Here is a 24,848-nt window from a genome sequence, read left to right as displayed (position 1 = left end):
AACTGAATAAATATTTATTGAATCATGTTTGCTTTTTTTCGAGTTCCCGGCTGTTAATGGATATATAACCACACGAAGAGGGTGGTCTGGTTTAAGGAGAGATAAAAATAACGCACTTCGATGTTTCCTTTTTGACTCAGGAACGGAACTTAACACTCAATGTTTGGAAAAGGAAATATCAGACCATCGCAGAGCTAAATGTACTAATACGTTGGTTTCAGTTTACTGCGATTTGTTAACCATAGAAATGGAAATTAAGTCAACGTTTTGCCTTTTTTGTACGTATTTCCCAGAAAACACGACGCCTATCGTAAATCTATAACCGATCTTACACTCATCCAGCTAACCATTTGACTGGGGCGGTCGTCAATACTAACTCATAAGGGTCTGGCAGTGAATAACGTTGAATGCGATAAATTAGCAAAAAGCTATCTCAAAATTTGTTACGTTTTCTTTCAAAAGTTATGCAATCGGACTCCCCAACCGGTAGTAACAAGATTTCGGAATCCACGCAGTATTGACCGGGAATTGTTCGTTTATCGCCACCTGTTGCTTCAAGCCTTGTCAGGCCTTTCATGTCTCGGCATCCATATGCAGAAGATCATCTCTGCATCTGTTTAGAACATGACGAACATGTAGGTCAACATGTGCAGCATAGAGACCTTGGGTTAAAAGTGTTCAGTGCATGCATCGCTGCCCCAAGTCCGAATTTGGGCGAGTCTTTTTCCGAGAATTCAATAGGATGCACCGATCCGCGAACCGTCAAGTTTTTGATTCTGTGAAATGAAGGAAGAAAAATAGAATACTGAAGCTTGTATTATATTCGTCGCTTTCCTGTCGTGCAATTTCCATTTTTAACTAAGGTACGCCACTAACTTAACGATTGAACTGTCCAGAGTTAGTAACTTAAACGCAATTATTTAATGGCTACCTTTGGATCTGTACACATTACATGGACTTAAATATAGCCTCTAAACTCGGTGACACCTTTACATTGAATTATAGTGGTGGACCAAGAGGAAGCAGTAACAAAACTCTTGTTTAATCTCTGATCTGCTGTAGGGACTGAAGGACTTTGACACCTATGAATCAGGTTTACCAAATAAGCTGAAACATGTCAACTCCTGCAATAATTCTGCTCGTCGTTTATATTTTGCGCCTTATCAAGACTAAACACCGGAAGACACAGGCTGATAAGATTTAAATTTCGGTCAAATGATGACGGCTTTGACGGTCAATTGCTTACTAAGCGATTTGTGTTAGTTAGAGGGCTGTCACGGAGGTTACGAGAAGCACCGAGCCCCATTGAACCCAACAGTGCCGCAAAAGGGGTTAGTTGTTGTCCCCGTTTTATGTTTCTGTGGAGTTGTAAAACTTTAAATTCAGATTCTTTCATCTTAATTTATAGGTAGTCATCATGAGCCCCAATAGCTAATGCAACTGGAAACTGAATACTGATCGAACGTCTCGTAAGCGACCACCCAAATGCTAGATTTTGAGTGGCCCTGTTTACCGGAAGTGGCCGCTTAATCGAACCACAGGGGTCTTTCCAAGGTGGGGTCCAGACGTTCTTTTTGGCGAAGAATGTATTGCATGCAATTTCTAATTTAAGCGGAACAAGTGTAGTTCCATGTTGTCACTAAACGTTTCCCCTACACCCTGGGTGACGAAGTATATACAGCGAACAAAGAGACCTGAGGATTATTTGCTTACCTTGAGCGAAAGTGAATTTTCTAAGGCACCTTTATTCAGTTAAGGACAATCTATTCTCATACGGAGCCAAGAAACCCTCTGCACAATTCAGAGAGAGGCTGCGTTCAGGAGCTCAGTGGGGTTTGACGACCAAAAAATAAGACGAGCTTGCGTGAGGTCAGAACTGTACTTTGGCTCGTTTTAATATAATGCAGCAGAAAATTTATTTGTACATATTTAACTCGCAAATAAGTACAAAAATTACGTCTTACGCTCTCACATTCAAGGTAAAATGTCAGTCTAGAGTCTACATGCACAAGCACATGAAGTAACATTTTTCAAGGCAGGAAAGACGTTATCTGGATTTGATGACAAAATAATTTACAATCTTTAATTAAAAACTGCGTGTTTTGAAAGATAAACAACACTTAACTCAACTTATTTGAATATTCCTTCAGATGCCCTTTGAAGTCTTATTCTTCAACCGCTTCCGGGATAGATTCTCGCTCGAACTGGTTTTTTAGCCCCACGAGATAAGCGCGTAGTCCAGCACTATCAAGACACGAGTTTCGTGCTGCTTGAATGAGCTTTGATGCCAGTCGGAAAACAGCTCTTTGTTGGCGACTCTCCGTTGACAAAAGTTGACTTCTCTAAAAAAAGAAAGACCAAAAGGGCAAGTCAGATCAATTCTGGAAATTTATCACGTTTAATACGGCAAACGACAAACGTCAGACCCAAGTTGAAAATTTCTCCAAACAGGAAATGACAAGAAGAACACTGCGCAAAAATAATGCTTATGTGTGAAACTGGCGTAAAATTACTAAAAGTAGATGATATATATAAAACTTGGTTATGTTGTACAAAATGTGGACGTAATTCAAACCAAATGAACAGTATTTTTCAATGTGAAACTGAATTATTTTCCTAGTCACAATGTCTCGGGTGGGTCGAATACATTCGAGCCCGTTCTCAAACATCAGCATACGGTCGATTAGAAGAATAAATATGTTGTAAAAAAAATATAACCCCTTTTCTCCAACTCAGTGCTTACGTTTACGTCGATGGGAATTTCGCGTTTTCACTATATTTCCTACATCTTCAGTTCCTACGGAATTCGAAATTATTTAGGCCAACTTTGGTAATTTGGGCCTCATCATTGTTAGATTTAAAGTGGCCAACCATCATCACTTGTGCAGTGAAAATCGCAGGCTTCGCATACCTCTTTTTGCCTAATCAATTCTGTTGAAATTTCCCGAGCTTCGTTCACTATAGACAATGGAAGCGTTGAGATTTCAGCAAGTTGCAGACCTTTTAAGAGATAAAAGGAAAGAAAAAAAATTAAACCTTCCAAAGCAAGTAAGTGAAAACCACTTTACAAAACCAATGCTCTTTCTTTTCCCTGGTCTGGTCTGGTCGCTTATGAGACGTAGAAGTTAGAACAAGGGTGAGCGCGACATATGCTTCAATTAAGCTAGGGTAGAATGAAACGTTTCGCCAGCCATTGCTGCCTGTTCGAGGTGTTCGAGAGCAAGAGAGACCTTGGGAGTGACGTTTTTGTGTTTGCACGGCATAGGAGATTAAACGTCTAGCTAATCTGTACGGGCCATCTATCTTCACAGCTTTTTAAGACAAAATCCATAACGAAATTGAGTAATTTTAAGTTTTAAGTGGACAAAAACTTTAAACCAGAATATTTTAGGCCATATCGCATTCTTTTTTACACTTTTAAAGGGCTATAGTTGTAAATAGTTATATGTAATAACACCTCCGATTTCGGAAAACAATCTGTAATGCGATCCATATTCCTTGAGCTGTATTCCGGATTCCAAAACACAGGATCCCAGATTGGCCACAAGCAAACACTTCCCGGATTCCGGATTTCACAAGCAAAAATTTCCCGGACTGCGGAATCCGGATTCCCTTACATTGGGTAAAAAACCCAGTTACTTTTTCGACGATACTTCTTCATGCTTGCCAACACAGGGACCACCGCAAAGCTGATTGCTACGTTCTGCGCACTATTCGCCCATATCAAATGTTCTTTCATTGTCATTTTTCGCCGTATGACTTCTGTCTTTAAGCTTTCTTCTAGTAATGTAAGTTGCATTGAAATCCCTGATACTTAATCAATAACATTAAAACCACCAGCATGCTCTGGTGGTACCGACATCGAATAAAAAGTAAATGATTTAGGAAAAAAGGGAAAAGACTTGCCATAATGTTTCTCTTCTGTTCTTCCCTTTGATAAAACATGAGTATAAGTAATCTTCTCACATGCGGCTTCTTCGCTGAAGTTTTTCTACATGATAAAATGAATTCTTACTTTTAACATTTGTTTAAATATAGCTTTCTTGTCGGATAGGCCATGTTCAATAGGTTTACTGTAGGATGCACCCATAGTCTATAAAGCAAATCGTGAAAACGCTTTTGGTACACGCAGGCCTGTAAGTTCGTAGAGGTTGTAGTATATTTTGTTCTTAACAGGTTTAAGGTTTGTGATAGCGTTTCAGTTTTGAAAGCTTTTTTAAAAAGCCGCATCTGCACGGATTGAATACCAAACCAGCAAAAAAGAGCAGGAGGAAACAATATAAAAGGCTTCTAGGTGGTATAACGGGCTCGGTTGTAGTTTTGTTTTTCGTGGTGCAACATGTGCAACATTTAGTTGGCTGACTATAAACTGAGTTTTAAGTGTGTTACAACTAAAAAAAATGAATTACCTGAATTTTCAAATGTAAACTGCAAAATAAAAAAGATCTTTTTGTTACACATATGTATATTGCGTCAAATTGTTACACTAAATGAACTGATTATTTTATTCATTTTACTAAAAAAACATGATCATGAATGATTTAGCTTACTTTTCCACGTTTGGGTAGATGCTGTCCATTGTAGTTAACTCGAGGAAGTGAGTTGCAAAGAATGTAAATGCCTGCGAAAAAAAAAAACAGCCAAAACAAGAGAAAGCCTTTTCAGATATCTACATGCCAACGCCAGATTTGCTCTAAAGACCTGCTGTTTCCCAATAATTAAATCGACTATTGAAACTGAAAATGAGGTACCATCTGAAGTAGTTCTTTTACGTCAGTTCGTCGCCTTTCGACAGTATTGAAGGAGAGTATATATAAAGGGGGTAGCTACATAAACTAACGATAATAACACTATCAACAGTAATTAATCATAAAATGGTCTTTCGCAAGAGTCTTAAAAGGAGGCACAAACTTTTAACAGTTACCTTCTTTTTTATCAGATTCTCACATACGGAAAAACAGATTCCAACCCCTTCCTCGCTGCTTGTTCCTGAAAGAAGGAAGGTCAATACTGGGCATGGGTGAATTTAGGGTTAGGCCGAGGGAACCGCACCCCCTCCTTTTCTGTGAAATTCTTCATAATTTTTAAACAGATTTCTCCCTGAAATAAATAGTATCTTTATGGCTGGTAAGTGTCCTACGCACCCTCCGCCACTCCACTGAATTTTCTGGATCTGCCTCTGCTAAGTCTTGCCTTGTGCACCAAAGTCACTCTTGAAATTATACACAGATATACAGTTGCTCGTGTTTCGGTGGGAAACTCAAGTGTTGAAGAAAACAATGAATAAAAAACAAGAAACAAGGAGAAAACAGCGTTGTGTAATATACATACCTCGCCCTAGTTCGTCGATGATAATAAGGGATTTGTCACTTGCATTCTATGAAATGAAAAGATACCCAAAATAAAGCTCTTACTTAAATTCAAACTGAGGATTCTACAAAATGTCACCGAATAACTCAGCGGAACCACAGTAAAACTGTTTTAGCGCACCTGGATAATGTAGTTGGCTTCCTTCATCTAAAATGAAACAAATACACACAGCGCATTATTTTAGTTATTAAAAAAGGTAGATAAAACAGAAAAAAAGAGCATTTGAGTCGGTTATCTTCTGCCGGGAAAAAAATTAAAAAAAAAAAAACTCTGAAAATTTCACACACACAAAAAACTCACTTCGAGCATAAAAGTAGATGAATTGGTTTCAATGTCATCATCGCTTCCTATCCTGGAGAATATCTGATCAGCAGCTCTGAAAGAGGCATACTCGGCCGGTACGTAGCATCCAATCTGTGCCATTATCTGAAGTAAGGCTATCTGTTTCAAGTACGTTGATTTGCCACTCTGTAGTAAAGAGAGCGTTTAACTGACTCATGTGTGCATAATGGAGCCGAATTCAATGAAAAATGTAATACAAATCCAATGTCAATTTTTTGTCCCAAATTTGAGGTACTGGATGTTCAATGTGATATTAGATCCGTAAGTGAACCCCGGGGGGGGGGGGGTACTTTAGTAATTTTGGGGTGGGGATGTCGCTGGGACCCTGGAACTTTTAACGTATACCAGAGCTAGTTCAGCTGAATTTTGCTACCCTATACTAGAGTAAACTCCCCAAATCCCCCCTCCATCCTAGAGTAGCTGTTTCAGTTTCCTGAAAAATGATACCCTATTCTAGACCCAAACTCTCTGATTTATATACCCTATCCTAGAGTAAAATGCTTGAAAACCATACCCTTCACAGCGGCACATGCTTATATAGCCCATATATGGCAGTATCCCCCCCGGGACGTGAACACCCTAACCTTATATAAGGATCAACAGAGCAGTTGAGTTTTTGGTACGTTTTTGGTCACAGCATTCCTTTTAATTTAAGTTTACATTACGTCTTAGTTTCAGTGTTTTAAGTACTTTAGGGTAAGAGTTCCATTTTCGCAGACTGATGGTACTTAGGCTTTTGTATTTACCATTAGTTAGTTCAGTATTTTCCGGCAAGAAGTGGAAAAATGTGAATTTATCTATTTAGGTCCACCATAGATCTCACTTAAACATAGTTCCTCAACAATATAGTATATTGATATCAAACAGAACTTAGGGTAATTCTTATCTCAGAATGTCATTTGGAAATAAAGTACTTGAGTAAAACTACTACAGTTTTTCATTTAATGCCCAAAGGATTGTTGCCCCCTCCTTCACATTCAGGGGACTGTTTTTAAGCAAATTTAACACGTTTTCTACATTTTCATTTGTAAGTTCCTCTGTTATTAATAGAAGTCACATTAAAAAAACTCAGGCAGGTCCAAACGCTTACCATATTAGGGCCTGTTATCAGCAAGAAATTTGATCCATCAGTAGCATACTGAAAGTTACGTAAACAGGTGAAAGTCAGTAAGGTTGTTAGGGAAGGTCGGTTTCTTTGACTATGACTATTTGTTATCCCGTTTATATAAATTTAGATCTTCTTCGAAGGAAACAAGCCGCCTATTGCAACCGTGAGAGGAAATGAAAAAAAATGGCTTAAGTGCTCATCATTACCAATCAAATCAACTCATGCCGTATGAAAACTATTTTTAAGGCAAACCATAATCGCTCTACTTTAAGACTAAGAGTAGTATATACAAACCGTGTTGTTTGCCACTGGTGGTTCTGGAAGAATTTTGTCCAGAATTGGATGACGTCCGTCCTTAATTGCCAAGGTGTCTGTGAATTCTGGTCGCACTGCAAAATGGGAACACCGACCGGCAAAAACATTTCATTTTGTCCCAAAAGGTACACTGAGTTGTCTGATGAAACGGACATCAGTCATGCAAGATTGTAATATTGTTTTCAAGAAGCTTAAACCGGCTTGAAAAACATGTACAATCACCAAATGAACACTACCAAGATATATTTAAGAGCCACTGTTAACGTTAGTACAACCGTAGTGAAAGCACTCGCTCGCTAAGCGAAGAGGTACCAAGACTGTTCACAGTTTGACTTCTATCTTGACTGTAGCTACTAGAGCTATTGTTTTTTAAAACTTCAGGTGTTACTTATGCTTGCTCACAGCCCGCTTCGTGTAGTGACCAAAAAAGCACTCTCCGCTTGCTTCACGGCTTTTCTGCTATGAAACTCGTGAGGAAATTTAAAGATAGCAAAACCGTGTGGACATGTTTGGGTTAGGTGACTAAGTAAACTCTGTGTCGATAATAATTTGGCAGTGCAGCTACACGACTACGATCGACAACAGAACACACAGTAATGAAACGTGGTTATCAAGAGGTTATGGAAAAACGCTGGTTATCAAACCCAAACAGGAACCTCCACGCGACCAAAACCCATGGCCAGCTTTAATCTCAAGTAGGACCACCTATGTAGGTCACACATCTGGCGGCAAGATTAGACTGAGTAACTACCGAAATACAGAAGGTATATTTCCAAGCTTATCATGAAATAAATTCAAGTACGACTAGCAATAAAAGACCAAAACAGGAAAACACCCCTGAATAGGGGTGAATTCCTGACTAACCTTGACCCACTCAAAGAAACAACAACGAAATCTTGGACAAACTTTAGAGACAACCTATCAAATACCTTAAATCATAACTTAATAGAGTGGCTTTCGTTTGAGTGTCGTAAAACCAAAACCAAAGTAATTACTCTGGCCAATCACATAGGACACAGACAATACATTGAACCAATCAAAACTCGAAGTAATTACATGTGGCTGACGCAAAGCGCGGGAAAATGCATGCGAGCGCGTCACAATTGGCTTTGGTTTTACTTCTGATTGGATGAAAAGGTGGCGCGAATCTTTTAAGCCAATCGCATCGTGTAGAAAGTGCAAAACCAATTACTTTTCGACACTCAAATGAAAACCGCTCTAAAAAGTAACATCATGCATTTACCAAAGGTTGCCACATTCCAGTAAGTAAGTCATTTTATTGATAGTCAAAAGAGGGGAAAGAAGGAAAGGAAACAGAGAAAACTCACCATAGTCAGAAATTGTGCATAGGTGGGCAAACGAAACTAGCATGTCCAAGACACTGACAAGTTCAGCGAGTTTGTACAGACATCCCATATGATCACGGATCTCACACAGAAGTTCAGATACAACCCTGTGTTATGTTAGAAATAAAAACAATTTTGTCATCACTCTAGAATTATTGTGCTCTTTGATTCTCACAAAGTCTGTGAATTAGCACTGAATTGCTTACACGTTGGTCATGAGGTATATTTCGTTCAAAGATTCTTTTATTCTATCTGAAAAACAAAATACGAAACAGAACTTAAGACCTGCAACTTTGAGAGAAAAGTCATAATAAATGAAGAAAAATAGACCTCTCTCATAATGGCGGCCTAGTAATATATTCTTCTATATGTATGATAATAAGCCTTTCTGACCACAAAACACAAAAGAATTCTTATTTTCAAACGAGGTCAAAAAGGCTAATTATCACATATATAAAAGAATATATTAATAGGCCGACATTACGAAAGAGGTTTATTGTAACCTTACCATTAAGCTTGATCTGTATCCATGAAAGATTGGATGTGACAAAGAAAATAGAGCGAGTTGATTAGTAAATAACAAAAGCTGTCATTGCAAAACTACAATACCAGACAGTACTGTTTAAAAGTATTTCTCCGATAATCAGTTTACTCTCTCATAACCTAAAGGCCAATTCTGGAGAATGCACTCCAGTGTGGTGTCCTTAGAAATTTCAACCAACCCACTTAAAATAAATTCCCATTCCATGACTTCTGTGGGTTAGCGCAAAACGAAAAAGGCGTAACCACAATTAAAGTTGAAATTAATTAATTTTTTTGTGTAAAAGCCTAACTCACCAGATCAACTGTGGTAAAGCTGACCACACCTCGCACTTTAACCACCTTTAAAAATTCACTCGGCAGCGAGCTGAGGTCAACATCTTGATCACGATTTACTGTCAGTTGAATGAAAAATCCTCTGGTAGCATTGAAGCCAGTTTTAAGCGGGAGATTGTGTTTCTCTCCCAGCTGCTTTATCATTTCTGCAACATTGATTAGCAAAAGAAGTTGTCAATAGACCAATTCCGATATATTAAAATTCATACTTAGCTCCGAGGATTGAGGGAATAAAGCAAAAAGAAATGGACTATTCATTATTGAGCCTCAAGATGATTTCTTTTGTTTTGTTTCCCCAAGCCTCGCAGCCAAGTATGAATTTTAACACATCGAAAGTTATCTATTCACAGAGCTAGATACCATAATAATAGTAACAAAAAAATGTCCAGCCACTGGTGAACAAGTTATGCATGTGTAACTAGTTACTACACAAAACGACTTCGATAGTCTCCATTTCATATTTGTAAACTTTGATCAGCATGGAGTCTAGATTCACCTTTTGGAAAAGTTTGATAGTAGGTTCAGAGGCACCTTAAATTTTCGTCCAATCAAGAGGGCCCTAAAGCTGGTTCCCAAGTTTTTAAAACTTAGTTCTGTTTCTAGTATTTAGGTACAGTTTTCACAGTTCGCCAGACAACAACAACAACAACAAATGGGTGTCACAAAACGCGTTTTGATTCACAAGCACGCAAAGCTGATCAAGAACGTTTTTTAGAGGTCAATAATGTTGCTATAAAAACCTCTTATTGTTTTATGCCAAAAATAACCAGAACTCGTTAAACAAATGATTTGGCATTTCTTTGATACCATCACTGCAGCATCAGCCAAAAAAGCAAATTAAAAGTCCTATGAAAAGGTAGAAAACTGTTGCACTGTGAGCCATCTCTGAGAAAAGATCTTATATGTTCAACAAAGGGATTCGTAATGAATTAAGATGGTGAGAATAGGATTTGGACAACGGAGGTGGGATTCGAAAAGGTTTGGCTGGAAAATTTGGATTCGTATATTCCCTCCGGACCACTCCCCCCCCCCCCCCCCCAAAAAAAGAAAAAAACAAAAACAAAAAACAAAACAAAAAAAAAGGGTGATGCACTTGCAGTGCTGCTGTTTTGTTCATACACCCTACTTGTTTTTAGATGCGACCGTGCGACGACGCCAGCGTGGACAATATATAACAAAACGGTTTAATGAGCGAAAGAAATGCCTCTGCACCTGCCTTAATATTTGGGGGAATTGCTCTACCGTTCTCTGCGAAAAAAACGACGTTACTGACTTAATACCGAGACTCACCAGTAATGTCATCAACAATCTCGGTATATGTTCTCCTTGCAACGTCTAAAAGACCTGTTGAGAAGCCATTGATAATTTTGAGTATAAACATAACGTCTACAAAAGAACAGTATTACGAGAATTCTCTCAATTGTAGGCAAATGCTCCTTCATCGGAATTGAGAGCTTGAGAAAATCAAAATAGAGACTTATAAACTCTTTTACGACTTACTGCAAACGTCAAATTGAAGTTGAAAATTTCTCAAATTACTGTGCAAAATTATTCTCATGGATTAAACCTAAAATAATACCTCGTGTTTTGAACAAGTATAAAGAACAGTAAAGGACGATTGATTGGATAACTTGGTCACGTGGTACAAATTATCTTTGCCGTTTACCATAAGCGTAAGCAAAACCCAGATCTCTCTACCTAACAGATGGTGACACTATAAAATCAATTTGATTCATAAACCTGTCGTTGAGATCACATGACTTTTAATCCCGACATTGTAGCCTGACATTCTCTTTCGAACCACTAAGTGGAATATTACGATAAGGCAATTTTCCCTCGCCCCCTCTGCACTCGTTCCCATCATCCCCCACTCGAGCTTCTTCCCGCTCGTCTCCAGCACCCCGCTTGTTAAGGCCGTATCTCCAGCTCAGACTTATGAAAAAGCCTGTGGAGAAGGCACCAAGGCAATCCTGTCTTTTAAGTCATACGATCATGTGATAATTGTTATTTCATAATGTAGTACATTTTCTTTTTGTAAGAATCGTTTTATTTTACATGAGACTTATGAGACTGAGATGAAGACCATAAGGAGAAGTGCTAAATCTACTTTTATTTTCCAAGGAGCTACAAACACGTAGTAAGAACATAAATTTCTATAAAAAATAAACGTACTATATAATTTTCAACATGGTGAATGTATCTAGGACTTTTTTTAGGATTGTACTTCAGGTGGTTGAGAGTCTGTCCTCGGCCACTTTCAGTAGTTTCAGGGCGCTTACCAAAAGTCAGAACTGGTTGCTCTCACCGGTCATTTTGAAAATAAAGTATCAGTCTGTTATAGAGATTTTACGTGAAAATACACCACTGCAGGGCATACCATTCTGGCCGAATAGTCGTGATCAATAGTAAAATTCTCTTTAGAGCTGGACTGGTCCAAGTGTCCTTGGATTATCGCCTCAGCTGCAATAAATGTTGACCGCCTTCCTTTTTCGCACAAAAAAGGTGAACGTTTTTTTTAACCATATACGTTGTTAGAAAACGAGTTTAGAGCTGTGTCGTCACCGATTACAACCTGTGTTATAGTCAAATTACAAGCCAGGAACTAAACAAATCGAAAACTTGAAATTGAGATAAATGACATAGTTAAAAGAACGTCGGACACTGTTATAATGTTTTTGATTTCTTTGCAATCATATTTTTAAACCCTAAGCATTAGAAACGAAATAATTGGCCATAGCTTTATTAATAAAAATTCCCTTCGCAATGTTTGGACAAGCACTAAACGGGCTGTTCTTGTCAAAACATATTTTCATGCCCTTTCCAACTTCTGGGTTTTCTTCAAACTCTTCGGCATCTGGATTTTCTCTTTCCATTTGTGGCTTTAAGTGTGAGTCTTGAGGCTGAAGAACAATCAAAGCATTTATTTAGATTACGTTTGCAAAAGCACTAGACAATATATAGGCACAACCTTTAAGGCACAACCTAAAAGTACGTGTGTGAGACTGCGCAGTGCATACGGAAATTTAACAGAAGACCATCGCACCATTCATGTTGATTTATTATGCATGATAATAGTTCAAAAACTGGGACAAATCATCATTGTTAATGTTGTTGATAGCTGTGTTGTCTAATAGTACCTTACAGTATACGTATATATCCTGTTCAAAAACAAACGTTGAAACAATAAAGGAAACAAAGGAGAGTCGCCTTAACCTATTCTGACGGTTAACAGCATTATACTTCCGCTCGGAAAAAAACAATTGAATAGAAGAATCAATTCAGCACTACCATAAGTCCGAAACTGCGAGAAATTTTCACCGAAATTCAATTTTTGTTACTCTCCAGGCTATAAATTCGACCACTATTTGCACTGCAGATACGCAAAGGGATAATGAAAATTCGAAATTCGAAAAGAAAAGTGATGTGGTAATAACAGGGTTCGTACAGATTTTAGGATCCAAAATTCAAGACTTTTTCCAGCCTTTATCTAAACAATAATTTCTTTTTCCAGACCCAAGGTTATCAAATAGGTGATCAATGGAGACCATAAAAAACGCAGAAACAAAGCTCTTTTCATGATGCGCTGCAAACAAACGGGCGAGATTGAATAAGATTTGACCAAAACGAAAACATATCACCTCGAAAGCACTTGTTGTAGCTTTGAAAAAACTCAATACTTTTTACCATTTGTCCAAACTTAATCTCCCTTTTCCAGACTTTTCAGGTCCGAAAAATTGCTGGGCAAGAGTTCAAAACTCCGTACGAACCCTGTAATAAACATACGTCACAGACCTGATAAGGCCCTGCCTTTTCGGGTGTATCATCCAGAAAGTGACTTTTCATGACAGGGTTAAAGTAACTTGCCAGGGCTGCTACACTGGATTCAATGTGTAAGAAATGATCACATTTTGCCAAGAGTAAAATATCCATAAGCACCTGCGTCCCGAGAGCCTTGTGAAATTGATCTGGGTTGCGCTGGACTTGGAGGACGTGTGGAGGTTCACCATGGTAACTTTTGGCTCTTGTAGCCTCGATGAATAAAACCTTTTTACAGCAAAAGAGAATGATTTTTTTTTTTGCCATGGTTACCATGAAAGACGTCTGGAAATATTATTGTGGCTATTAATGTAATTGATGGACAGTGTGTTAAAGAACCTCAAACCTACTGGCTTCTGTTTTATTATTATAGCTTTTGGATAAAACAAAGAAAAAGCTAACCCGAGAAAGAGGCGCAATGGTACCGCACTATACCGTGTTATTTAAAAATGAGTAAGTTTTAACTCGAAAGGTTTAATAGGTTAGATGAGTCTGATCTATTAGAAATAGGGAGTATAGGGAAATTCAAAGATCGACAGAAAAAAATTTACGAGCGGTGAAAGCTAAGGAAAATATATATGTCCACTGCTTTCACTTGTCTTTTTTTCCCATCATTTTAACACCTTGAATTTTACTGCCTGTATCCATGAAGATCACTCATTTACAATTGATAAAATAAAACTGCCCATCACTAATGAGAAGAACTGGAAACGCAGCTAGTAGTACTGCAGTTAGTACTACTGCAGCTGCTCATTTTTGAACATCGTTAAAACAGTTGTCTTCTATTGTTAAGTTAAATTTTAAAAGGTAAATAGATCACTTTTTCCGTTTCCTGGGATATATTCAAAGTCTTGAAATATTTTTGGAGGTTCACAGTAGTCACTTAAACGAGTGTTTCTTACATGTGAAGAACGAATGATCAGAAATATTTATCTTACAGTCATCTTACCTTCTTTTGTCCAAAAAACCTTACAAAATGATCGATGACCTCTGTATTGTCACTAGCAATGTATATTTTCCGGGGCTCTGAAAGTTTTTCGAAAATTGAAGCTGCTTTATTTATCCAGTCTGATATTGTAGGTAATTTTCCCTCGCGTCTCTCCAGCCAGTGGTCGGTAGCTCGTACTTGCACTCCTAAGAGAGTGTTTCCAGCTAGATACCTACTGAAGAAACTGTTGACCTTTTGCTTGATTCTAGCATTGGGTCTAACAAACCGATTTAACCACCGGTTTACTCTTCTCCTTTCCTTTGGAGTTATGATAGTGCTGTTTTGATAACCAACAACATTTGAGCGGTCTCTAAAGCTACTGTCTAAAACTGGCCATATGTCTGGTCGTAGTACAGGTAACTCAAAGTACCCACCAAGCGGGCATATTACTTTTTTCGCTTTAAATTCAAAACCTTGATTTATTGGCTCAAAGTACCATTTCCAAGAATTCACACTTGGGTCTTTTGAGCATCCTGAATGGCAATTCCGCCAATATACGATAGGCGTGTCGCTTCCTAAGGCTTGGCATGTGAAGATATGATCCAGGGTATACAAAAGTAATGCAGAGAATCCATTACCATCGCACTCAATCAAAGCAGGGTCTACAACGCAAGCGGTAACTTCCGTTGAAGCTTGCTCAGTATTTACTCGTGTAGCAGCAATAAAATCACCCGTTTTTATCACGGTAGCTATCTGATTCCAAGGAGACCAGTCTTGATCTGATAAAGCTGTACCATTTGAACTTCGAATGTTAATCAAGACAAGCGTGATGAAACTCAACGTCAAAAAGATGATAAAAAGACAAAAATGCAAACATTTCAAACGTTTGATCCGAGCAACCATGATATTGGGTCTGAAGTACATCAAAACCTGTAGCGCTGCTACAACTGTATTTGCGCGTTATCTACACTGTCAGTAGTTAGTCAGGGATTCATTCACTCTTTTCATGATATACGTTTTGATACTTAAGAGCACTCGATGTATATGAATGAAAATGGGCCACTTTCAAGTAAAATATCGTCACACACACTTACACGCACACTTAATTATTATTAACAATCTACATTTACATTAAGTCTATTTCCGCCCGCGAATAGCAGGTGCTAGTCGGTCAATCGAGGCGGGCGGAGATGATAGGTACAGTAGTCGGTAATAAATTACAAATAAATAGATGAATAAATAAATAAATAACTAGACATATACAAATAAGTGAAATAAAGCTTAAACATAAATTAATAACATTTACAAAATCAACTACTTGAAACTCGTAAAATTAACTGCGACACTAAAACAAGTGCGGGGGTTTCATCAGGGGTTTTAAACACCGAAAAACAGGTGAAACGGCCGAGTGCTTTTATTGTTTCGACTCATCCACCTGACAAAAATAGACATCATTTATAGGCTGGTCATTGTGGATTCTTGTTACACTCATATGAACAATTATTTTAAGGGTGACATACAGCTGTTTTCATCGATTGAAGGTTACTTCCCTTTAATGAACATATTGTATAAAGTTGACCTCATATATCAAAACTTATTTACAGGCCTTATAACCAGAAGAGGGGGAGTGCTGGATTACTACACCTGTTAGACTTTAATTAAACTTTTGTTACTTCGAATAAAACTTGTGACATTCAAAATTGACCAGCAAGCAGCTTTGTGCACTTTGCGACAGCAGACTTCCTTTGCTTTGTTTTCTTTTTTCCTTTTTTATTTAATCTGTCAAGTGAGCAGTCAGAAAACTGTGTCCAACATATGTACGAGGAACATCCCATTTTCACTTTACTTTACAATCCAGAACGGGTATAGAAAGATACAGGTTTTAATGACTCAGTGACATCTAACGAATGAATTACACTAGTTCATAGCGGGACAGACACTGATTAACTTACAAAACCACTTAGTATAACTTGAGCTTCTGAAAATATTCAACATATTTTGTTAGTGTAATATTGGTATATCCTTACCGTTAATATGAGGCTTCTCATCCAATTTCGAAGTTTTTCCGATGATTGGGAGTAAAATAATTTAGAATCAGTATAATAAACTGAGTCAATCTAACTTAGGAAAACGTCAATCATCATTAAGGGAAACTTATATGTCTCATGATTGCTGTGAACTTAAGTAAAATTTTCAAAAGTGATATTTGCATTAATACCAGTGAGGACAAAATTATGATTAATCATCATTATTGAAAGCGGAAATTTCAACTTACAAAGTAATGTAAAATAAATTCAAGTTGAACGAGTTTCAGGATTATATGATTCAGGGTTTCAGTACCTTGACAGCAAAACACTTTTGGGTCCTCATATTAAGAGTTCCTTTCTGATACCTAGTGTCATCATGAATGACAGTCTGAATCTTCTCCATAATGGTTGCAAACCTGTTGTCATTGAGAGACTGTCACATACGAAACAAAATAAATAATTAAAATCGCATAAAATATAATGATCCGAAAAATGGATTGCGCACTTGTGAACAAACATGAGCTTATACAAGGATACAAGGTAGGAGGGAAGGCGCGTGTCCTCGCATGTCAGGCATATAACAGTGCAATAAACAAACTCTAATGTTTGCATTTGGATGCTGCAGCATTTGGATGCTACAGCAAGCAACAAACACCACGTACCACGAGACCAAGCTTTCCCTATTGTGGTCGTTTGCTGTTCATTATTTCTATAGTAAAGGTACGCAAAAACGGGCAGCAAAAAACGTGCAACTTGTTTTGCAACATTGCTGCAAAACGAGTTGAATGGCGATGTTACGCGTTTTACCACCCACATAAAACCTGCTTTGCAACAAATCAGGTTGTTAACAGGTTTGAACAGGGGTGGTAAAACGCGTAACATCGCTATTCAACTCGTTTTGCAGCAATGTTGCAAAACAAGTTGCACGCTTTTTGTTGCCCGTTTTTCCGTACCTTAAAACAAGAAGTTTCAACCATAAGAATTATTTTACAGCGTTATTTTTTTTCGAGCTCATTTACCTCGTAATAAGCTTTCAAGAGTTTCGCTTCTGTGTCCTTGAGAGCTATCCTGAGGGGCTCGACCAGCTCCAGGGTATGCTTCAGATAGATTACAGTTGTGATCTTGGATTCGGCTGTTTTGACTGTCTCTTGTTTGGGAATTTGAACGCACATGGAGGTTAAATGATCAACGTCCAGGAAGCGCCCAATCACTGTCATGTAGAAGTTAGCGTACATAAAATTATTATAGGCTCGATACTCCAACAAGACCAGACACGAGATCACTATATTGCACTCTCCGGCCTAATACACGGAAAATTTACTGCTACCAAATTATCCAGTAATATCAAAGTAATTCAGGAAAAAGAATAAGGTTGGATGGGAAGCAGGGAGCATACAGCTAGATCAGTTGTTCCTTGTTTTGCTTGGAACTCGTGAGGAGGGGAACTGCTTAAATTATTGAACTAACCAGACTGTAATCCGTGGAACAGCTCCTGAAAAATAAAAACTGACGTAATTAAGGCTCTACCAAACGTGCTACTGTAAAGTTCCGATTAAATAATAATAATAATAATAATAATAATAATAATATTATTATTTTTTTTTTTAAAAAAAGAAAAAACTATTCATTCAGAAACACTATTTACAATTCCTATCGAATTAAAAAGCACTTAATTTAGCTTAAAAAAAAAGTTAATGTAACGAAGAAAAATTTTTTCGAATTAAAAACATTTCATTTCAATAATAAAAAAAAACTGTCAACCTCTAAAATTCAAAAGTTTCTTTCAACTGCTAAAAACAAAAAAATAGTAATAATAATAATGAAATAATAATAATAAATAATAAATAATAATAATAATAATAAATAATAATAATAATAATAATAATAATAATAATAATAATAATAATAATTTATCATTTATTAGGCGCAAAATAGCATTCAAATGTATGATCTAATGCGCACAAGTTAAACAAATTACGACCTTCGTTACTTTTGGCGGATGTAACAGCCATTTGAGTTTTCCTACAGCCACTTTCACTGCAACGCTTCTATAGGCGTTGGCTACTTTCGGGTAAATTACAATATGTAAAATATGTGTCTATATGGGCCTAACGACCGTGGAATTCTATCACTACATTCAAAGGAGGGAAGATAAGGAGTGGGAAATGGAAGAACAAACGGAAAGCGACGCATTTAACATCAGCCCTTGAAGTGGATCGCTAGCAAGTGAGTGAGCCCAGTCAATTCATGACTAACGTTTGACGGACGTTTGTATATCTTATTACAGTCTCACGCAGCTTTCGTGCTCGGCTTTTCCCGAAAGAAGAGAAAATTGCTGTTATTATAAAATAATAATTAGTCGAGAAACTAAATTGATACTATACCTCTTTGTCTGTCACTTCTACATAGTAAAAGACAAATAAAATACGTTGTCAGAACAAGCATAATACTGACGAAATAATGTGCTCGGTAAATTCTTTATAAGTAATGTTGTTCCTGTCTTATAGGGTTTGTACGTATCAAGGAGGTTATTTATTGAAAGTGAATCAATTTCTTGGGGACTTAAAAGAAAAACGCTCCAGAAAGATTTCCGTATTACGATAAGAATCGCTGTTGATGAAGAATTATTTAGCATTACTTATGTGTGTAATACCTATATACAGAAAACAGCATTGAGAATTCACGGCCTACCTGCCACACAGTCCAGACGTACGTTTGTTGTTTCTTCATCTGCAAGAACGAAGGACATCAAAGGAAAAATATGAGAGAGTGGTGAGTATTGTCTGTCAAATGACTACATCTAACTTGACATTCCGCCCAGCAGACCGATAAGTTCTCAAGAAAATCGTTTACGAAGTTCTATGCAATGAACGCTTTTCCAGCTAGCCATGCATCTAAATGTAAACCTACTTTACAGGTTTTATCACGTTGCAATGCTAAAAAGTAAGTATAAATGGCTAAAAGTTTAAGTTTTTTATTTTGAATTCTAGGCTGCTTTTCTGCACAACGTAAACATATTGAATGAATAGTATTCGAGTCAACTTCTGCGAGCCTACGGCCTGTCGTTAAACTTAGCTTCTTATTCCGTTTCACTCTAAAAGGAGTTTTTTTTAGTTAAGCTTCATATTCAGTGGTATTTACTGCACTTGAAGAGAAAAAAACCTCCTTCATGTTCAACTCATTCCTTGAAATAACAAGAGTGTCAGTTTTATATCATTAATGACGTAAAAGATCAACTTAGTTGGAAATATGCTTACCACATGGAGGTTGAAGAACGTTTGATCTTAGAAGACGGGCTAAAAATAAAAGAAATCAGATGGACCGACAGATTAGTTTACAGTTAACTCCCGCTCCAATTCAACAAAGACAACCACATGTTTCATATTACCTCCTCCAGCGGTTTTCGTGTGATTTAGAACTCCATACAGACAGTGACCGCTTTTAGGGTCCCTAGCGTTCTGAATGAGTTCTAAGTTCTTGGCAGTGGAAGCGTCTGGCAATGAAATACGACACATGCGACGAATTAGGCAAATAAAATACAAAATTTCCGATGAAACCCTGATGGAAAACAGGTTCTCATTCTATGTGGCGCGTTTTCGCGCAATAAGGGAGCTTAAGCAACAACAACTGAACAACCTGACCGAGCCTTAATAAACGCTATAAAGTTTGAAAGAACTGCCATTGTCGTCGGGTTGCTTAATCTCCCTTTTGATGCGCAAACGACGCAACTAATGTTATTCTAGTGTGCCAAAATGCGTTTCAATTTCCAAGGAAACTTGGTGCACACATCTTTAAAAGGACATACTGCTACGTAGTAAACAGGCTCCTGTAGTTGGTACCTATGTTTTATACTCCTTGACTATGACTCTCTGTGTAAGGCTGACACTACTGGGACCGGCATTTAGTATCCGTCTCATTGAGAACTGACTTAGCCTGTAAGGCAGGCTTCCGAAGGTTAAGGGGAAATAAGGAGCGCTAGAGCGGGACGGGCGCGCTAGGAGGGAGAAACGGAACGCGTGCCTATCACGTTCTCGCGCGCCCTAAATTGCCCCTTTCTGGGTGTTTCGGACACCATTGTTGGTACGCTTTTGTGTTGTGGTGTGGGTATTTTTTATTACATTGTTCAGTCTTTTGTATTACTTCACTTGATGATTGCACTCGTCCGCAACACCAAGAAAATTACCCTCTTTCTCTCAGATGCCTGCCACGCAGGCTCGGAATTGACTATACATACAATGTACTTAGCAATCAGAATGTCAGCCATGAGAGCGGGATGGGGGCGCCAGGAAGGAGAGACACTGAAACGCGCTCCAATCGCGTTCTCGCGCCCCCTAATTTCCCCAATCAAGATTCCAGCCTGTCACGCAGGCTAGAATTGACTTTACGTACTAGCAATCAGAATGCCAGCCGTATGCCGGAGTCATACCAGCAGTTACGCTAGATAAAATGTTTTACCTATTATTGCAGTCTTCTCGCTCCCTTTGAAAAGGACCTTAACAGAATACGGTGCATAAACAATGTTCTGTATGAATTCGACATACTTGAGCAAAGCCTGAAAACATTCAGAAACAAGAGGAATGGTGATTAAGAAACTAGATTAAAACTCGCGATCCTTACTTTTCAGTATTCTTTGGCAAAGGTGCGGCTGGGATTCATCTAACGCTTCCTTGAATCGATTTTAGGAAAGTCTAAGATTCTTCCAAAGAAAACCATGCTTAGAACTTATGAAGACGTCCAAGGTTAAGATATCTTGTTGATAAGATATCGTGTAAGTGTTTCTTAACAATAACCTGTTGTTAGGCGGCAATACTTGAGAATCAGCATCTCAGCTTACGACGCGAATTCTGGGCCAAGACTTGAAGACTTTCCTGCAACTTCGCTTCAGTAATTTACTGATATTTCAAATACTTACGGAAGCCGTTGCCAGACAGTAATACCTGAAATGATAATTTAAAAAAAGTGAATAATGAAATAGTGATTAACGAGAGAGTAATATCAATAAATTTAACGTTTGACCGGCAATACTGCGATACAGTCGCAAAAATATATACTAGATAAACTTGTTGCAAGGAACACACTAAGAAGAGGGTTTCGATGCATCGCCAGCAACGGACCATAAATGAAGAAATTCATGTTACACATGAATTTTATTTCATTTTTCAATTCATTAAAAGGTTGTCACTTAGAGGAGTAGTAATTTTCGAATACGTGTTGACATGTTAAAGACGTTTCAAAATGAGCCTGTAACTTACTTTGAAGCCACCTCCATTTCTACGGTGTTGTATTCAGGAACGCACAGTTGTTTTACGTACTCTAGACCTAGTAAGGAAAGACACCATCAAACAAATCAGGGGCAGAAATAGAAAGATGCCAAGATTATGGAATGCGAGGAAGCTATGAAGCTCTGAAAAACGTCAATGACATGAAAACACAAATGGCCGATAAACTAAGGATATGCATGAGCGGCCAACTGAAGACCCCAAAGTCTGGCTTCATGAAGCAGGCCAATCCCTGATAAGGTATCTCCACTTTGCCATAAAACATATAAATTAAAGAAAAAAGAAGGATCCTCAAAAAAAATGGATCTGAGCTTCTGCTTTTTTTTTGTGAAGTTGAATGACCATACTTTGCGTTATTTCCATGAATATAAGAAGCACCTCAAGTGCATAATCGAACAGTTCTCCTAAGGTCAGTTCACTGAGCACTTTGACTTTCGGAATGCTATCGTTTATTCAGTCGGTCAATGCAAATCTCAAACGTTATACCTTTTGCTTCATTGAAATACTTTCTTTGAACAGCTGATAGATTCGTATATGGGAGTTGGTCACTTAGGAGCTTGAATAAAGTCGACATGTTTCCGTTTTCACACGCTGTATTAGGCATGATTATCTGACAGTAACAAAGATACAATCATGATTAGAGATGACCCTTCAACACAAAAACTGGCCTAATGTGAGGCCTAATATCTACATTATTTTATTTTTCTTCAACCAAACTTGAAGCACTCATAGCGCTGGCGAACCAGATGGGCACGCTGTGCATTATGAAAGAACCCATAAAATCGAAGCGTTTGGCGACTACTGAATCAACTCCGCCATTCTTCGAGAGGCTTTGTTTCAAAAAAGATGCAGAACACCCACACAGTTTAATGAGGTGTTCACACTAAAACAATTAAATATGGAAAACATTTTCAAAATGTACCTCCAAAGGCTCTAAAATCTGCAATCTTGTTAGCACTTTTACGTAGGTCTGGTTATCTGAAAACTTGAAAAAAGAGACGAAAAGGAGACAGCTTCCTTCAGAGGTGACTGACAGCATAAGGAACTTTCAACTAAAGGTAAGAGGTATTTTTATTCTTTAGAAGCACCATCATGGGCCACTTACAATGTAAGGAAGCTAACAGTATAAAGTAAAGCTAAGTTACTGTGAATCAGATTCAAAATAACAAAGTAAATACAAATCTGAATTCAAGTCTTCAGGGTAATTGGTTACCGGTACTTTAGATGGTCATCAAAAATGCAAGCGTTTGGTCATCAAAGTCTCTAAATTAAATTGATAATATAAACAATCTGATGACAGACCTGTGAAAGGACAAGTTCAGGCTTCTTTAAGTCAATGCTGGCCATACCGATCTCTCCTTTTGCAAGACCACGCCCTTCCACAATTGCTGAAAAGTAAGCATTTAAAAAAAGAGCATTTTTCGAAGCACTTCTTCTTGTAAAAGTATGGTAATCACATGCAAATAGAAAATCCCACAGTGTGACCATCCATACTAAAGCCATGAAGTAGTATTAGTTTCAGTTAGTTGCGAGCACTGTCGCCAAGATAGACTTAAGTTCTTTTCCTTAAAAACTTTTTAAATGATAGTCATCACTTTTACCATCTCTATTTTCATTTTTGGTAAAAAGCAATTTAAGGGTCATTTGGTCTCAAAAAACTAAGAGTAAGTCGTTAACTCACCAACCACAACAGAAGACGGTGGCATTCCAGGAGTCGCACTTGAGACATGTGGTGTGCGACGTGAACTGGGAGTTCTATGCAACACACTGGTTGAGGTAAAGACGTTGGGTCCCGGAGCGGGAGTCCGTAGGGAGCTTCCTGGAGTCGGTACTTTGATTGAACTGTTTTAAAGATCACCGACAACAAGCCGTGAGTCACATTAGTAGGAAAAATTAAAAGTCTTTTGTTTTGCCGATTAATGTGTAGTTTATCTTCTGAAAACAAGTTTTATGTCAATTTGTTGGAAATTTGTTTGAAACCACGTCAGTAAAACAGCCCTTTAACAAAGATTAATGGAAATCGAAAGTAATCTGCCTTCCACGAAAACAACGCTCTGCAAGCTGTATAACGATTTGTTGTTAACTGGTATACAAGATAATAATTATCGGTTGAAATCAGTTAGTCTCTAGTCAAGTCTTGAATACTAAAAAGAATAAAAATAGCGCTCTTTTTTAATCTAGTTAAAAAGAATGCTTGATGAAAATTTAGCTCCCCCGGTTCTTACTTAACCGTTTAAACAATGGTTCATTAACCATTGTTTAAACGGTTATTGGGGACGTTCCATTTCTTATCCCCTAAAGATAACAGGAATCCGAACCCTCAAATTTTTGCCGGCGCCGTTTCAAAAACGAAATCCGGAGGGTTTATTTTTTGTAGGCACTTTTGAAAAGTTTGTCGGGTCCAATTTTGATCGGCTTCTCTGAAGAAAAAAATCCGAACCCCCCTGTTCGAAAACCCGTAATCCTATTTGGCGGCGGGGGGCGGGGAAGGGGGGTGGTTGAGGATAAAAAATGGAACGTCCCTTGGAAACGAAAGAGATGTTTAACAAACCTCGAACTTTTGTTTGCTGAAGCGGTTCTTGAGGACGTGCTTGGTCTAGGAAGAGAGAAGCCTGTAGCCGAACCCCCACTAAGGAATGAACTAGTCGAAGTTGCTGATCCATGTACTCCAACTGTTCCAGACGTAGACGTGTCCAGCTCAAAGCCTTCAACAAAATTGTACAGTAGATGTTCTTTTAGTGTTGAAAAGGACTCAGTTGTTGTTCTAATCATGAGTGCCGCGATTATGTCTTTAGCAAATTGTCGCTGCAATTCTCAATCTATACGTCCTTCGTGCAAGATAATTTGAGAATTATGTGCATGGTGGCAAGTTGTAAAACTTTCTGTTTATAGAAGTCATCCTAAACCTACTCTTGAATCACTCTTTTAGATGAATTTGTAGTGGTTTGTAATTTCATCGTTAGTTCAAATTTTATTTTCTTTTGTTTTATGCTCATTAATATTTCGTTACTATGTCCGTTCCCCCCCTCCCTCTCCACAAAAAAGATGTAAACTTAATTTGTTATCTTCTAATCCCCCTAGTCTTCCAGTTATCACGCGTAAAGCGTGCAGACAGGCTCTGTTTTAAACAAAATCACTATACGACAAGTAAAGATTTGTTAAAAAAACTTGTTATTAATATAAGAACTTTTGATTACCCTACCTAACAGTAAAAACAACAACAACAACAAACTATAAAGTCTTCGTACTTACTGTATTTTGCTTGCCTCACCGCTGACATTTAAACTTGTTTCTTCAACTTCCCTTGTGTTTTTCTTTCAACATAAAGTTTAATGAACTTCGAGAAATGTAAACAGCTCTTTCTTTAAAACACAACGGGTTTTTCTTGGAAGCTATTGGTTAAAATTTGTGCATTTTGGACCGTAATTTTTTAGTCGACAA

General features: G+C 37.9%; 2 protein-coding genes across 3 annotated transcripts; both read right to left on the bottom strand.

The window, feature by feature from the left end:
- Nucleotides 1-1,893: 1,893 nt before the first annotated feature.
- On the bottom strand, nt 1,894-24,764 carry LOC140940725 (mutS protein homolog 4-like). Its single transcript, XM_073389688.1, has 33 exons — nt 24,660-24,764; nt 23,966-24,112; nt 23,089-23,238; nt 22,710-22,795; nt 22,330-22,392; nt 21,894-22,017; nt 21,381-21,447; nt 21,041-21,065; nt 20,584-20,680; nt 19,517-19,621; nt 19,386-19,424; nt 18,820-18,858; nt 18,513-18,529; nt 17,596-17,620; nt 17,148-17,338; nt 16,442-16,561; nt 16,129-16,141; nt 10,648-10,701; nt 9,319-9,503; nt 8,990-9,002; nt 8,688-8,733; nt 8,464-8,588; nt 7,115-7,209; nt 6,803-6,850; nt 5,671-5,838; nt 5,491-5,517; nt 5,332-5,377; nt 4,925-4,989; nt 4,551-4,621; nt 4,410-4,428; nt 3,907-3,991; nt 2,912-3,000; nt 1,894-2,342 (listed from the first exon to the last, which is right to left on the bottom strand). The coding sequence occupies exons 1-33, from the start codon at nt 24,685-24,687 to the stop codon at nt 2,166-2,168; spliced, it is 2,649 nt and encodes an 882-aa protein (XP_073245789.1). The 5' UTR covers nt 24,688-24,764; the 3' UTR covers nt 1,894-2,165.
- Nucleotides 11,625-15,273, bottom strand: LOC140940724 (uncharacterized). 2 transcript variants are annotated; one of them, XM_073389686.1, is made up of 3 exons: nt 14,123-15,273; nt 13,150-13,401; nt 11,625-12,257 (listed from the first exon to the last, which is right to left on the bottom strand). In XM_073389686.1, exons 1-3 carry the CDS (start codon nt 15,023-15,025, stop codon nt 12,063-12,065), a joined length of 1,350 nt encoding a protein of 449 aa, XP_073245787.1. In that variant the 5' UTR covers nt 15,026-15,273; the 3' UTR covers nt 11,625-12,062. The 2 variants fall into 2 exon arrangements, with proteins under 2 accessions (XP_073245787.1, XP_073245788.1); XM_073389687.1 differs by having other exon boundaries at nt 13,294-13,401.
- Nucleotides 24,765-24,848: the final 84 nt, after the last annotated feature.

The sequence above is a fragment of the Porites lutea genome, chromosome 6 (genome assembly GCF_958299795.1).
Source record: "Porites lutea chromosome 6, jaPorLute2.1, whole genome shotgun sequence".
In the NCBI taxonomy this organism is placed as follows: domain Eukaryota; kingdom Metazoa; phylum Cnidaria; class Anthozoa; order Scleractinia; family Poritidae; genus Porites; species Porites lutea.
Note: the sequence above shows the minus strand (reverse complement) of the source record. Positions and strands in the feature narration are given on the sequence as shown.

Coding starts and splice junctions, on each gene's coding strand:
- LOC140940724 (XM_073389686.1), bottom strand. CDS start 15,025: ATGTACTTCAGACCCAATATCATGGTTGCTCGGATCAAACGTTTGAAA. Junction 13,402..14,122: donor GGTTTTTTGGACAAAAGAAG/GTAAGATGACTG, acceptor TGCTGTAAAAAG/GTTTTATTCATCGAGGCTAC. Junction 12,258..13,149: donor AAAAGGCAGGGCCTTATCAG/GTCTGTGACGTA, acceptor ATTGTTCTTCAG/CCTCAAGACTCACACTTAAA.
- LOC140940725 (XM_073389688.1), bottom strand. CDS start 24,687: ATGTCAGCGGTGAGGCAAGCAAAATACA. Junction 16,562..17,147: donor TCTTGAAAGCTTATTACGAG/GTAAATGAGCTC, acceptor CGTATGTGACAG/TCTCTCAATGACAACAGGTT. Junction 4,990..5,331: donor CATCGACGAACTAGGGCGAG/GTATGTATATTA, acceptor TCCTTCTTTCAG/GAACAAGCAGCGAGGAAGGG.